Genomic DNA, 13,699 nt, shown 5'->3' with positions numbered 1-13,699 from the left:
TTCCTCTTGCAATCCAGCTCGCTGCTATGGCCTGCAAAAGCAGTAGAAAATGGCCCGAGTGCCTGGGAAAGCAGTAGAAGATAGCCCAAGTCCTTAGGCCCCTGCACCTGCGTGGTAGAGCCAAAAGAAGCTTCTGGCTCCTGGCTTCTGATCGGCGCATCTCTGGCCTTTGTGGCCATTTGGGGAGTGAACCAGGGGATGGAAGACCGCTCTCTCTCTCTGTCTCTCTGCCTCTGCCTGTGCCTCTGCCTCTCTGTAACTCTGCCTTTCAAATAAATAAATAAATCTCTTTTTTAAAAAGATTTATTTATTTATTTGGAAGGCAGAGTTACACAAAGAGAGAAGGAGAGGCAGAGAGAGAGAGAGAGGTCTTCCATCTGCTGGTTTACTCCCCAATTTGCCGCAATGACCGGAGTTGAGCTGATCCAAAGCCAGGAGCCAGGAGTGTCTCCTGGGTCCTCCATGCAGGTACAGGGGCCCAAAGACCTGGGCCATCTTCTACTGCTTCCACAGGCCATAGCAGAGAGCTGGATTGGAAGTGGAGCATCCAGGTCTTGAACCGGCACCCATATGGGATGCCAGCACTGCAGCCAGAAGCTTTACCTGCTATGCCATAGTACCATCCCCAATAAATCTTAAAAAAAGAAAAAAAAAAGGAATTCTAGGGACTGACAACAGGGACTAGAATGGCAGACCTCAGATAGAGAAGAAATGTGTGACCACCAAGCCTAGTTTTAATTAACACCACTGCCCCGCCAAGAGTTTACAGCCATCAGCTTTATGTCAAAGGAACCTCCATGTAACTGGACAGTTGTCAGAACTGACCTTGGGAACCTGCCTGGTGATTAATCAGGAGAATCCATTGTCTCCCCTAACCTCTGCCAGTTCCCCTTTCCCTTTGAAAAGTCTTCCTGATGATTGGCAAGCTGGGAAAAGCGCTTTTGAGACTGACAATGTCTGCTTCCCCCCACCAAGCTTGCTAGCCTGTTGAATAAGCCTGTTTCTTGGCGTCAACTCTTGTCTCTGTGGGTTGACTGTCCTGCAGCAGGCAGTATCAGGGCTGACTGTGGGGCTGGGCAGGAGCAGGGAGACTTGACTTCAGGACCCTTCAACATCTATTGCCTTAAAGTGGTAGGCACCCTTGCTCCTTGAAGGTTCTGACATTACACAGATGGTTCCCAACTTATGAGGGTCCCACTTAAGATGTTTCAACTTTTTGTTGGTGTGAAAGTGGTAGCATTTAGTAGATTGAATTTTGAGTTGTGATCTCTTATGGGGTCAACAGCGTACAGTTCAATCCTCTATGGCAATGCTGTGCAGACCCCAGTCAGCCCCGCTTCTGAGGGGGAGAAACCAATGCTCTACAGCATGCCATGACGCCAACCTATGGTGCAAAGTAAGTTAGGCGTCTTGAATGCATTTTCTACTGAAAATGTTTTCAACTCCTGGTGGGTTTATGGGATGCAACCTCACTGAGAGTTGACAGACACATGTCCTCAGAAGCATAAACAATGTGGCCTGCCATGCACTGAGGTCTGGCGTAGGGAGACCCAGTAGGGGAATTCTGTTCAGGCTGCGCCAAAGCACGTGGGTGGTGAGACCGCTGACCCGTGCTCGCTTCACTCAGCATCTTTCCAGGTGAGCACTGTTCATTTAGTAGGGGAGGCGGGAGCTCAGCAGCCTGGCAGCACCCTTACTGTTCCACACTGAAACCCTTCCCACCTGGCCATCAGAAGTCACTAATGGGACAACAGCCTTTGGGGGGAAAAACTGCTGCCTTTCAGCTGCTGGTGTCCTGGACAGGAGGACAAGGGTCAATCTCAGGAGTTGGCTTTTCCCCTGTGATAAGCGAGGGGAATCTGTGTGAGGGAGTGCCTGGGCCAGAGGGCAGGAATAGGTAGTGGCATGTGGAGATCTAAAGAGATAAAGACATCCTGGGGCCATCTTCTGCCTTACTTTTCCACCTGAGGTCTGGGTCTCAGCCAATCGGAACAGTTTCTCCTCCTAGGAGACAACTTGTGGTGTCCAGAGACATGTTGGTTGTCACAAATGTGCAGGTGCATATCTAGTGATAGACACCAGGATTTTAAGCATCCTGCCATGCCCAGGGCAGTGCTCCACAGCAAAGAGTTATCTAGGCACAAATGTCAATACAAATGTCAATACTGCCAGGGTGTGATATGACAAAGGTCTACAACCCACCTAAGGGTTGTAGCAACTCTGTCAACAGGATACTTTAAAGATACTGGGAAGGCCAAGCTTCTGGCAAATGGCATTCCAGTAGTGACTAAAGGCTCCAGTCACCTTTAGTGTAACTGTGGCTACACAATATGGAAGCTTGGAAGTGGATCAAAATGTCTTTCTCTCTTGAATGTTTTTTGCAAAATGACCCAGAAGACAAATCTGAGAGATGAGTGCTGGGATTAGGTAACAAGGAGGAAGAGTTTGAGTTGAGGTCAGTTCAAAATGAGAAGCCTGTCATTACTGCCTGCTTTTTGTTGTTGTTGCTGTGGCCACCACAGCGTTGTACCAGCAAGACAACATGGCTGTGTGACATGTCACTGTTGACTCATTCTTAAGTAGTGTGATGGGCTGAGATCTTGGAGTTTCTACTAGACGTGAAATAACAACTCATTATCTGGAAACAAGATTTTGTGTCCTGGGGAAGATGATTGTCTGCTGTGATATTGAGCACCGATTGTTTTGGGAGTTAGAGATCTCATAGAGTGTTAAACTTCCAGATATCCAATTACCGCTGTAATGCATCAACAAAGTGGACTTAGAGGAGAAGTTGCTTGTAGGAGAGGCTGGCTATTTCTCAACCATGAAAGAAACTATGCCTTCAGGAGTTATGAAAAATGAAGCGCATTTCTCATTAGAAAAGAATTATCTATTTCTTTCCTATATTGCCAAAGGCTGCCTTTTGCCAGTTCAATGAGAGTATGAACTTGGGATTCATTACATGAAGGGGAAAAAAAGAGGCAAATGTGCTTTGGAATCCTCAAGAGTCAATGATAAGTGGGCAGAAGCAATTGAAAGGAGAAAATGTTGGGGAAGAGCCAGGTCCTCATGGCATCAAACGTGCTATGGAGTAGGATGTGGCTGACACGTTCTGATTTGCTGAGAAGGAAACAAGGTGAAATGGCTAAAGTTGCTTTAAGCAAATTTCTGTCTCAACCAGTATCAAAACAATGAATGCTATTCTTTCCTCTGGTGAGAAAGTTTAAATATGCCTTGGATTCCAACCCATTAATTCTTTCTTTAAAATTCTTTTAAAGATTCTTATCTTTCTTTTCATTCCCACTCCAACTCTCCAAGCCCCCATCACCTGAAGCATAACTTATTTTGTAGCTGACTTTCAAGTTATCTTCCCTTTCCATTTTAGTCCATCCAATAGTACTAGTATTAGTAGTGGTGGTGATGGTAGTGGTAGTTGTAATAATAAAAATAATAGTTATAAGAAAGCAGTAATGACAAAATAATATTCCCAATCCCCAAGGGATAGGTAAGGTCAACTTTGATTGTTCAAGGGATGGGTACATAGCCCAAGCTAACCAGAATTCTTCCCTGACATTTTATATATAGATACTTAGAGAAAGATGATGTGTTTCCTTGAGGTTGCTAGACTGAAGTTATGTGGGCCAATATCTATGGTGCCTGAACTATCTGTGTCCATGCACACCTTAACCACCCTTTTTGTCTCCTATATCATTGAAAAGAAAAGGCTCATTTTCAGTAGGAAGAATATGAGGCCAACACACACACACACACAACACACACACACACAAAGGAGAGAGAGAGAGAAAGAGAGAGAGAGAGAGAGAGAGTCTTTACGGCTCCCCTTTCCCTTCGCAGAGTTGGGCTGACCAGTTCTGGCCAATAAGATAGAAAAGGATGTCTGCTTGGAGCTTTCCAGAAAGATTTTTCTCCCTAGTAGGGGAGTGGTGGTGCCCGAAGAGAGAGCAGATTTTTTGCCATTCCTCTTTCTTGATGTAACTCTGTGGTGTGAGATCATTGACTTGAATGCATGACCGTCATCTTGTGTCTGTGAGGGAGACATTGCCAGTACATCAGGGGTGGCAGAGTGGAAAGACAGACACTGCCTGGTCCTTGGTGATATGACTGAGCTGCTGAGCCAACACTGGAATCATATACTCTCAGACTTCCTAGTCAAGTTGACAATTAGATATCCTTGTTATTTAAGCTGTTGTTAGGCCAGTAGTATGCTACTTGTAATCACACACATACTAATTGTTCCAAACAACCAAGTAACTGCGAATTCATCATTTCCAAATGACCGGAAGCCCAAACTTTCCTCTTGAGCTTCAGACACAGGCGCCTGCTAGGCAGTATCCCCAGGTGTACCACAGATACCTCAAGAGACTCCTCAAACCACACTTATTCTTTCACTTTGCAAATCTCCCTGGGAGGCACCGCAATTCACCTGGGCACACAAACCAGCTAGTGGGGAGTCATTCTGTAATCTTCCTTTTCTCTCACCTCTCAGAGCCAACCAATCAGCAAGTTATGCCCATTTGACCCTCCGGTTGATCCTTTTCTCTCCAATTCCATTGTCACTGTTTCAGTTGGTGGGAGGAAATTAAAGACTCTCTTTCTCTCCAGGACCACTACCTCCCAAGTCCTGAACTTGCCTCCAAACCTTTCTCCATCGGCTTCTGATGTAGTCCTTTGGGAAGCATCACTATAACCCATGATAGTGGTTCTCTGGACCAGCAGTGGTCCCTGGACCAGCAGCATCAGCATCACCTGGGAACTTGTCGGAACTGCGGATTCTCGGGCACGTCAGGCTGGCTGCTAAACCAACACTGTGTAGGTGGGACCCAGTCTCTGTTTTTAGAAGCCCTCCAAAGGAATGTGACATGCTTAAAAAATAAATACTACCTAAGTCATAGTAAATAAAGGCAATAAAATCCATTTTCCTTGGTGTGGTGGGTGGAACAGCGTCTGCCCCAAATCCATGTCATAGCTTCAGAATGTGTTTAGAAATAAAGTCTTTGCAGCTGTAACTAGTTAAGGCTCTCACTATGCAATCATCTTGGGTTTAGAGAGGGTACCAAATCCAACGGGGGTGTCGTTGTAGGAAAAGAGAGAACCTAGAGACACACACAGAGGAGAAGCCATGTGAACATAAAGGCGGAGGCTAGGGTGATGCAGCTAGAAGCCGAGGAATGCCTGGAACCATCAGAGGCTGCAAAGCAAGGAAGAATTCTTCCTTACAGCCTTCAAAGGGGCCGTGGCCCTATCAACACCTTGATTGCAAGCTCTTGGCTGTCCGAGGACACCAGTACTCTTGGCATAGCATATGAAGGTCTTTGGATATCCCCACCGCATACCTGTCTGGTCTCATCTCCTGTCAGTGCTCCCTGTTCATCACCCTTTCTAGCAGGACTCAGGGATTTCCCCATTATGAGCCAGGCTGCAAGGGGACAGCTGTGGCTAAGGCACAGCCTCAGCCCTGCAGAAGCTCACAGCCTGGCAGGGCAAAGAGCAGCTCCCTGGGCGATGGTGGCAGGATGTGCTAAGTGCTTTGGCAGGGCTGGAGCTGCACGTGCCCACAAAACTTGCAGCTCTGTGAACATGCTCGCTTTTTGATAACCACTTCACGTGTGTCCCTGCTGCACAAGGAGCTCCCTACTCCACTTTAGGAGTCTGCTGCCATTCAAGTCTTCCGTGCATGACCCCTCCCTCCACTGTCCTCTTTCTGAACTCTGTTACGATGGATGCTTTTCTAGCAGTGCTTCCAACACACTGTTATAATGATTTGTTTGTCTGCCTCCATAGGCTGTGGGCTATTGTGAGGTCATGGACTGTGGTCTTGTGTTTTACTCCTCTTTTATCCACAGGGTCTCGAACAGTACCTGGCTCATGGGAGTTTGTCTAAAAGAATATGGAGCAGAACTGGAAGTGTAAAATTGACTGCAAGGAGGGAGAGTGGCTTCCGTTCTCTCTGCTGGTGGAAGGGCTCTTTTCTCAGCCATCTTTTAATGGTCCAGCCCTGGGAGCAAGTGCATTCTGGGCCTGGACAGAGGAGGGAGCAGCTGGGGGGACAGTTCCCTGGGTTGTATTCAGTGTGAGAGACCCAGGGAGGAGAGTGCAGCGCTAAAGAGGCCTGCAGAGCCATCACCTGGGCATCTCTGAAGGCTGAGTGTTGGGAGTGGGCCATTGTGAGAGCAGGAGCATAGCTCTAACCTGGGCATGGAGGAGGCTGATGCTTCACCCATAGTTCTCAAACTTGAGGATATGTCAGGATCACCTGGAAGGCTTGCTCAGGGGCGGGTTGCAGAGAGCACTTCAGAGTTTCTGATTCAGTTGATTGTGGGGTGGGGAGCCTGGAACTTGCAATCCCAACAAGATCCTCAATTATACCCTTGATGCTGACCTGGGGACCACATTTGGAAGTCACAGCACTAGAAGAATGCCTGACATTAGACCCATGATTCTCATGGACGCAGTAGAATTACCTGGGGCTGAGGGTGTGACTGTATATCGGGATTGCAACTGAGCAAAATACTGATTTGATCAAGGCTGACTTAGAACGTGTAACCAGTCAAACTTTCCTTGAGCCTTTGCTGTGTTCTGGGCATTGTGTTGGTGCTGAGGATATAAAGATGAACAGGACACAGTATGGCTCTCAGGGCCATCAGGGCCATCAGTACAGTTTACAGAACAGATGGTTCTGAAACCACAGGGGACAGAGGGATGGAGTCAGCCAGGGAGTGATAGGGAAGTGCTAAGGAAGAGTACCTAATCCAGCTTGGAGAGGGAAGAGAAGGTGGTTTAGAAGGGGTTTGGGAGGAGATGACGAGGTGGCAGTCCAGTCCATCGTTTTAGAAAGTCCAATCGATTTGCCTGTATTTGGTAACACACGAGGCTTTCCTGGAGCCAAGGCAGAGTGCTAACAACCTGTGCCTAAAACCAAACCCATGCTTTACCTCTTCCTAGGTGTCCAGCATTGGACAGATCATCCAGCCCCTCCTTGCCTTACTCTCCCCAGGGTTAAAAGGGGACTAATAATAGTGCCTCCTTCCTAGGGGTGTTGTGAGGGCTGAAGGACACAATGCCTGAGAAGTGCTCGGTCCAGAGAAGGTTCACACTTCACAGACCACGGTTCACACCCTCCAAAAGCTGATAGTCTAGCAGGTACTAGATAGGTGTCTTATCATCAGCATTTCCGAAGGACCCATTGAAAGCCCCAGTTGTGTCTCTTATCACCGGGTGGGGCGGGGTCAGGTGCACTTGTCCTAAGAGCAGGGATGCCAGCATTCACTGGCTCCTGGGATGCTCAGGGTTCTGTTCCCAACACTAAGTGCACCCAGGCTCCTCTAACTTTCAAAGTCTCACATCCATGTTTCACTTTGCATGTTCTTCCTTCTGTCTTGGTATCTGTCCTTGGCGGTTACTGCCGCTTGGACATAGCTGTTTTTTTACCTACCATAGGCAAGAAACCCAAAAAGCCCAGAAGGTGTGACTGTGTCTGGGATGTGGGCCGACTTTGCAGGAGACATGTCTCCCCAGGAAGAAGGGATTCCTTTGTGCATGGCATGCTTTGACCTCAGAGGTCCTTCCTGTTGTTTCCTGTACTCCCAGCAGTGTTCTGAGGGCCCGACTTTGCAGGATGGAAGCTTTCCTGATGAGGGAGACAGGGTTGCATGGTCTAGACTGGTTCCTGCCTGGGCTGCACAGTGGTTCTTGTGGCTGTGGGATCATACATGTATTCTAAGCCTCCCAATCACATTGTTACCTGCCTCCAGAGCCTCTCTTCTCTTCTCAGGAATTTGGACCTATGTCCCACCTGTTGGGTGGCTCCCAGGTAGCTTGGTTAACCTTCACCTGAGCTTGCCAGCCACAAGTCCCAAACTGCTCTCCATTTCCAACACTATTTATGTTGGTTAAATATTGGCACAAGCAAGTCATATGCTTGGCATGTTCACAGACACCAGGGCGGATCACTGAACAGATGTTGGAACATCTACAGTTGGTTCTCCCTTGTGGGCGCTCCCCGAGACACCTGCTCTCATCAGCAGTGTGCAGAGCTGTTTTTGTAAGACTGATGGTGTTTCTCACACTCTGCTGCACCCTGGAATCGCCTGGGGGGAGCACTTACAAATCCTCACATCCAGAACAGTTGCCAGACCAATAAAGGCACACTCTCTGAGGGAGGGACACATCAATGGCTTTTAGAACTCTCCTGGTGATTCTAGTCTGTAGCCAAGTTTGAGAACTTGTTTCCCAGGCCAGAGCTTCTCGAAGTTTGATGAGCAAGGGACTCACTTTAGGATCTTGTTACAAATGCAGATTGCGATGCAATGGGCCTGGGTGGGCCTGAGAGTCTGCATTTCTAACAGGTGCCCAGGCCATGTGGATAATGCTGCTTGGCCAAGGAGCAGTGTGGCTGTTCCTTAGCCTTGCAAACACTTTTCCAGAAGTCGTTAGTACTTTTCAGTTTATGATTATTTCCACATGGCTCTCCTAAATTTTTCTCCCAATTGTTTGGCCCATATCCAAAGGCTTAGGTATTAAACTTTAAAGAAAGCTGAATATTGATCTCTATTCTCTCACTTCCTCTCGAAAATAATCACATGATAGAATAGAGCTCAAGAGTTGTTAAGGTAAAGCTAAGCAGCCTTTTCTGTGGATCTCATTTTTTTTTCTACGCACAATATGCAGTTCATTGGGCAAAAGGACAAGAAAACTCTGAGAATGGCAGGATCTAGCAGATGTTCATAACTCATCATCATAGTTACTACCACTCTAAATAGGTTCATCACAAACGCTAGGTCTCCAATTGAAAAAAAATTAATAATGGTGGCGAAAGAATTGGGGAAAGCACAAAGCCAAAGTCACTTTGAGTTTCAGCACTGTCTAGGATTCCAGATCACAGAATCTTGGAAAATGTTATTTCCTGGCCAATATTCTATTGGCTTTATAACAATATTTGTCAAATACTTATCCACGGACCCTGGTCTGTAGTGATGCTCTTGGGGATTCAAAACTCTTCTAGTAGAGTTTTAAAATAATGAATTTATAGGCTGGCACTGTGGTGCAGTGGGTAAAGCTGCTGCCTGCAGTACCGGCATTCCATGTGGGTACTGATTCGAGTCCTGGCTGCTCCACTTCTGATCCAGCTCCCTACTAATAAGCCTGGGAAAGCTGTGGAAGATGGCCCAAGTGCTTGGGCCCTGTGCCCATGTGGGAGACCCAGAAGAAGCTCCTGGTTTCAAATAGGCCTAGCTCTGGCCATTGCAGCCTTTTGGGGAGTGAACCAGCTGATGGAAGACTCTCTGCCTTTCAAATAAATAAATAAATCTTTAAAATAGTGCATTTAATGCCAATAATAGCTGAAAGATTATTGTAAAGCACACTGGATTATCAGGGTGAGCAAGTACTGGCACAAGATTTCAGTGCCTACACTTTTGTGCTTATTTTTGATTGTTTATAAGTGTCACAGGCTAGTGATAAAAGAACAGAACAGAGGGAGGTGCAATATAAAAATCACATGTTTGAGCCAAGAGAAGGCCCACGAGAAACCTTTCAAATGAAAGTTTCTCAGTGGTTGAACACAGGAATGGGATAAAAGAACTAAAAATCACTCACCACATCATATTCTAGACTGAGACTCAAAATGAAAAAAATCCTTACATCATACAATCAGGGTCATTTTATGTTGAGGGCAGCCGTTTAATCTCAACAAAATAACACTGTCTACTACACTAGCATACACATAAACACCACTGACTTGTCTCCTAGGAATGTTTCATTTGTACATTTGGTTATCTAGTAGCTTCAAAGCCATCAGCATTCTAGTTTTAGTTTGTACATAATCAAGTCACTTTCTAATGAATACAACTTTAGCCATTACTGGGAATTTTTAAACCCTGAATAAGAGTTTGCATTTACTTTTAAAGCATGGATTCATTCCCTATGGATGTGTTCAGCTCCCTACCCCTTTTCTGAAATGGCACAGGGGCCAAAGCATCGCCTCAAGCACTTGATTCCAGGGAGTTGTTGATGGGAGGCAAACGGGAATACCAGCAGAGCTCCCAGAAGGTAACATTTGTACATTGGCTGTAAATATTGTAACAAACATTTGCCAAGGGGGGGAAAAAATCTCCGTGCTTGGAAATCTTGCCTGATGGCGAGATTTCCAGGCTAGGGGAGGGAGGAAGGTCCAACATGACCAGTGCATGGTGAGTAGCAGCGGGCACACGCGAGGGCCCAGACACGACATGCAGGGGAAGTGAGGTGCTTACGGGCTGTGGGGCCTCTGGCTTTCCATTCCCTGAGAGGTGGCTGAGAGGCTGCGTGGCTGCCGAGGGTTGGGTGTCCCCTTTGGGCAACTGTTGACTGCCTTCTGAGAGCGAGTAAGACTGGCTCTGAAGATTCAAAACAGAAATAATGTCAAAATGTTGGCCCGTCCTCAGAGGCCAGCGGCCCCACGGGGCTGCCTTTGCAAGCTCAGCCTCTCTGCCCTCCTCGGCTGCTTTGCAGGGGCCAGGGAGTACTCCCGACGTCCTCTGCATCTGTCAGTCTTTTCAAAGGAGGTTTCAGTTTCTCAGACTGAAATGCAGAATGGATGGCTCGAAATCTTGCCTAGTAAGAAAAGACTGTTCACAGATGGTCTCAAAAAATAATGTTTCTGAACCAAGCCAGTGTAGGGTTGCAGACTTCTGACTGCAGGTGTTATGTGGGGCAACTTCAAAGAGTTCAGGCAACTAGAATTTGAAGATAAGTTTGTTTCATGGTTGGAACATTTTGAAATCCATGCACTTGGGGAGCCTTCAGAAAGTCCATGGAAATGTATTACAAAGAACCTATGCATGGATTTCAAAAATCGTTTTGCATCAGAATAAACTATCTTTGCATCCTATCTTTCCACAAGCAATTTGAAGTACCCTCATAGGTAGCCAAGGAAAAATGCTAGGAACAAAGTTACAGCTTAAAGAAAATTCTGGGGTTTTATTCCAGTCATTTCTAGTGTAGGTGCAATTTGCCATTCTTTGCTGTGGGAAGTAACAGTTGGTCAATAAAACTGTATTAAAGTTCTTATTGAAATAGCTCTTGATATACATTTTTTAAATACAAAATATCAAAATTCTTAACTGTCTTGGGCATAATTGGTTGCCAATGACAATATTCTAATCATGAGCAGCTTATACAGTGTTCTCTAGCCTACCTATTTAGAAAGAAAAGTAAGGTATTAAGCTTGTCTCATGAATGTTTGCAAATATCTGAAACCTTGATGCTGTTTAGAAATAATAGTGGAATATTTTCTCCCTTCAATCTAAGTTATACGGCCTTAAAGAAGTATTTTTAATTTGTTCTTCTGATGTTTGCAACATGCATCTATCTCTCCCACAAAACTCTGGATGGGCATAGTCTACAATGCTTTGTGTGACATGGCTACAAACATTCTATACATACCTCTTACCATTCGCTGTCTACAAGACTGTTTACTGCTTATTTTAAACATTTCTCTTTCCCTGCTGAGAGAGTTTTGGCCAAAAGGAGGAAAGTTATTTACTGAATGCCTTTCAAAAGCATAGTAGGCTATTGCTCAACCAGTCAAGGATAATCATACTGACAAAATGTAAAAATATCAATCACGATTTCATCCTTGAAATTCTTCCCCATGCTAACCAAAGCGAACAGGGATTCCCAAAGGCAGTGAGTACTTACGTGACGATTGCCCATGTTGGTTTTCCTGAGATGGTGGTTCTGTATTTCATTAAGAGACCAGCCCTCCTACAGACAAAGTTTATAATGGTTTTCCCAGGGCATAATATCTCTTGTGTTTAATAAGTAACTTTGACATTGAGTTTGAATACATTGTTGGGGATGGGTAGGGAGTGGTGATAGCTACAAATGAGCTGAAACTGCACAGGCTGTCTTGGGAGACTGTCATTTTAAGATAAAAATTCTTATTCATAAATAAGGTTTAACCCTTTTATGTTAGTTACTCATAACTAAAAGGTTAAAACTGCCTTACTTCTGGATTGTTGGAAAAGGTACACTTTCACCTTTTGGGTATTCATTTAAAATTGTAGGCATTTTAATATTAAAAGCATTAATCAATGGACTGAAAGATCTGACTATTTTACTCATTATAGAGATTTTTAAAGGCAATACTGAGTCATACTTGATCATTATTTTTACAATTTAACTAGTGTTTTAGTTTTAAAAAGTAGTATATGCAGATAACATTTTTTAAATAAGACAGAAAGGCTAACCTCTCAGCCCCTTCTGCCCTGAGTTTTTTATGAGTCCTTCCAGATGTGGTCAGTGCATATATAGCCTTGTCTGTCTGTCCATCCATCCGTCTGTCAGCCATCTAACTCTGGCCTCAATAAATGGGTGTGTCTGATGAAATCTGTTCCGTACCTTGTATGTTTCCTATTCTAAAGAGAAGTGTGGGGGTGAGTGTGGTGGCATAGCAGCTTAAGCCTCCTCTTGGGATGCTCACATCAAATTTTGGGATGCCTAGGATTGAGTCCTATCTTCACTTCTAATACAGCTCCCTGCTAATTCACCTGGGAAAGCAGCAGAGGATGGCCCAAGTCCTTGAGCCCCTGTCACTGTGAGAGATCTGGATGGAGCACCAGTCTCCTGGCTTCAACCTGGACCTGCCCTAGCCATCGCAGCCGTTTGGGGAGTGAACCAGCAGATGGAAGATTTCTCTCTCTCTCTCTCTCTCTCTTGCTTTCATTCTTGCTCTTTCTCTAGCTTTTTTCTCCCTTCAAATAAATAAGTAAATATTTAAACAGGATAACATTCCACCCAGTCTGAATATATGGTGTTGACTACTAGATGCTGGGAAGGGGGTGGGATGGACAGAAGGAGTTTGGATAAAAAAATAGGGGAAGTTTGGTCATAAATTGTGACAAATATACTAATATGAGACATTAACAATAGGGGAAGTGGGTGAGGGTACATGGGAACTCTTTGTATTACCTTCACAGTTTTTATTTTGTGATTTTAAAACTATTCAGAAATGTTACAAAAAGAACAAAATTCCAATATCCATTAAATGTTGCCAAGTTGTCCTCCTCATAGACATAAAAATGCTAGACCATTCTCAAAGGCCAGCTGGCCCATGGGGCTCACTTTCAAATGACAAAATTTATGCCCCCTATGATAATACCCCAGTGTTAATTTCTCACTGGCCAACACTAACATTATCAAACATTTCTGCCGATTTTGAAGATGAAAACATGGTTATTTCATTGCTTAATTTACATTTCTTTCATTCGATAGCCTTAAAATTGTATATCCCAGTTCTTAAAAACTATTTGTATACATTTTTCTTTGGTTTGCTTGTTCATGTTCTTTATTTTTCTTTTGAGTTATTAGTCATTTTTGTTTGAAAAGCATTTTATTTATAATAAAATCTAGGCCTTTGCCAAATGTAATAATTACTTTTCCCTAGTTGTCTTTGTTCTTTGTTTATGTTTTGAGTGTGTATGTGGTGGGGACGGGGTGGGGCATGTTAGTTTTTATGTACTCAAGTACATCAATCTTTTCTTCTCTGTGTTGGTTAGAAAAACTTCTGCATTAAGAAGCTTAAATCACATATATCCCCTCAGGTTCTTAGAGCTTGCATCACTGATTCATTTGGGATTGAGCTTGATTAGGGAAGGAAGGGACTCTGTTTAATCAGATGATCTTAGATAGTTATTGAATA

The 13,699-nt window shown here is 44.7% G+C and overlaps 1 protein-coding gene across 2 annotated transcripts in view; it reads right to left on the bottom strand.

Moving 5' to 3' along the window:
• Positions 1-11,778, bottom strand: part of ANXA13 (annexin A13) — a 65,037-nt gene extending 53,259 nt beyond the window's left edge. Inside the window, exons 1-2 of one of the 2 annotated variants that reach the window (XM_062188022.1) lie at positions 11,698-11,778; positions 10,272-10,394 (exon numbers count right to left, since the gene is read on the bottom strand). In XM_062188022.1, the coding sequence (XP_062044006.1) occupies positions 10,272-10,394; positions 11,698-11,712 (138 nt within the window). In that variant the 5' untranslated portion in view covers positions 11,713-11,778. The remainder of the gene's footprint in view (positions 1-10,271; positions 10,395-11,697) is intronic. The other variant, XM_062188023.1, reaches the window with a different exon arrangement.
• Positions 11,779-13,699: the final 1,921 nt, after the last annotated feature.

This window comes from Lepus europaeus, chromosome 4 (genome assembly GCF_033115175.1).
Source record: "Lepus europaeus isolate LE1 chromosome 4, mLepTim1.pri, whole genome shotgun sequence".
Classification (NCBI taxonomy): Eukaryota; Metazoa; Chordata; class Mammalia; order Lagomorpha; family Leporidae; genus Lepus; species Lepus europaeus.
This window is presented reverse-complemented; position numbering and strand designations above follow the sequence as displayed.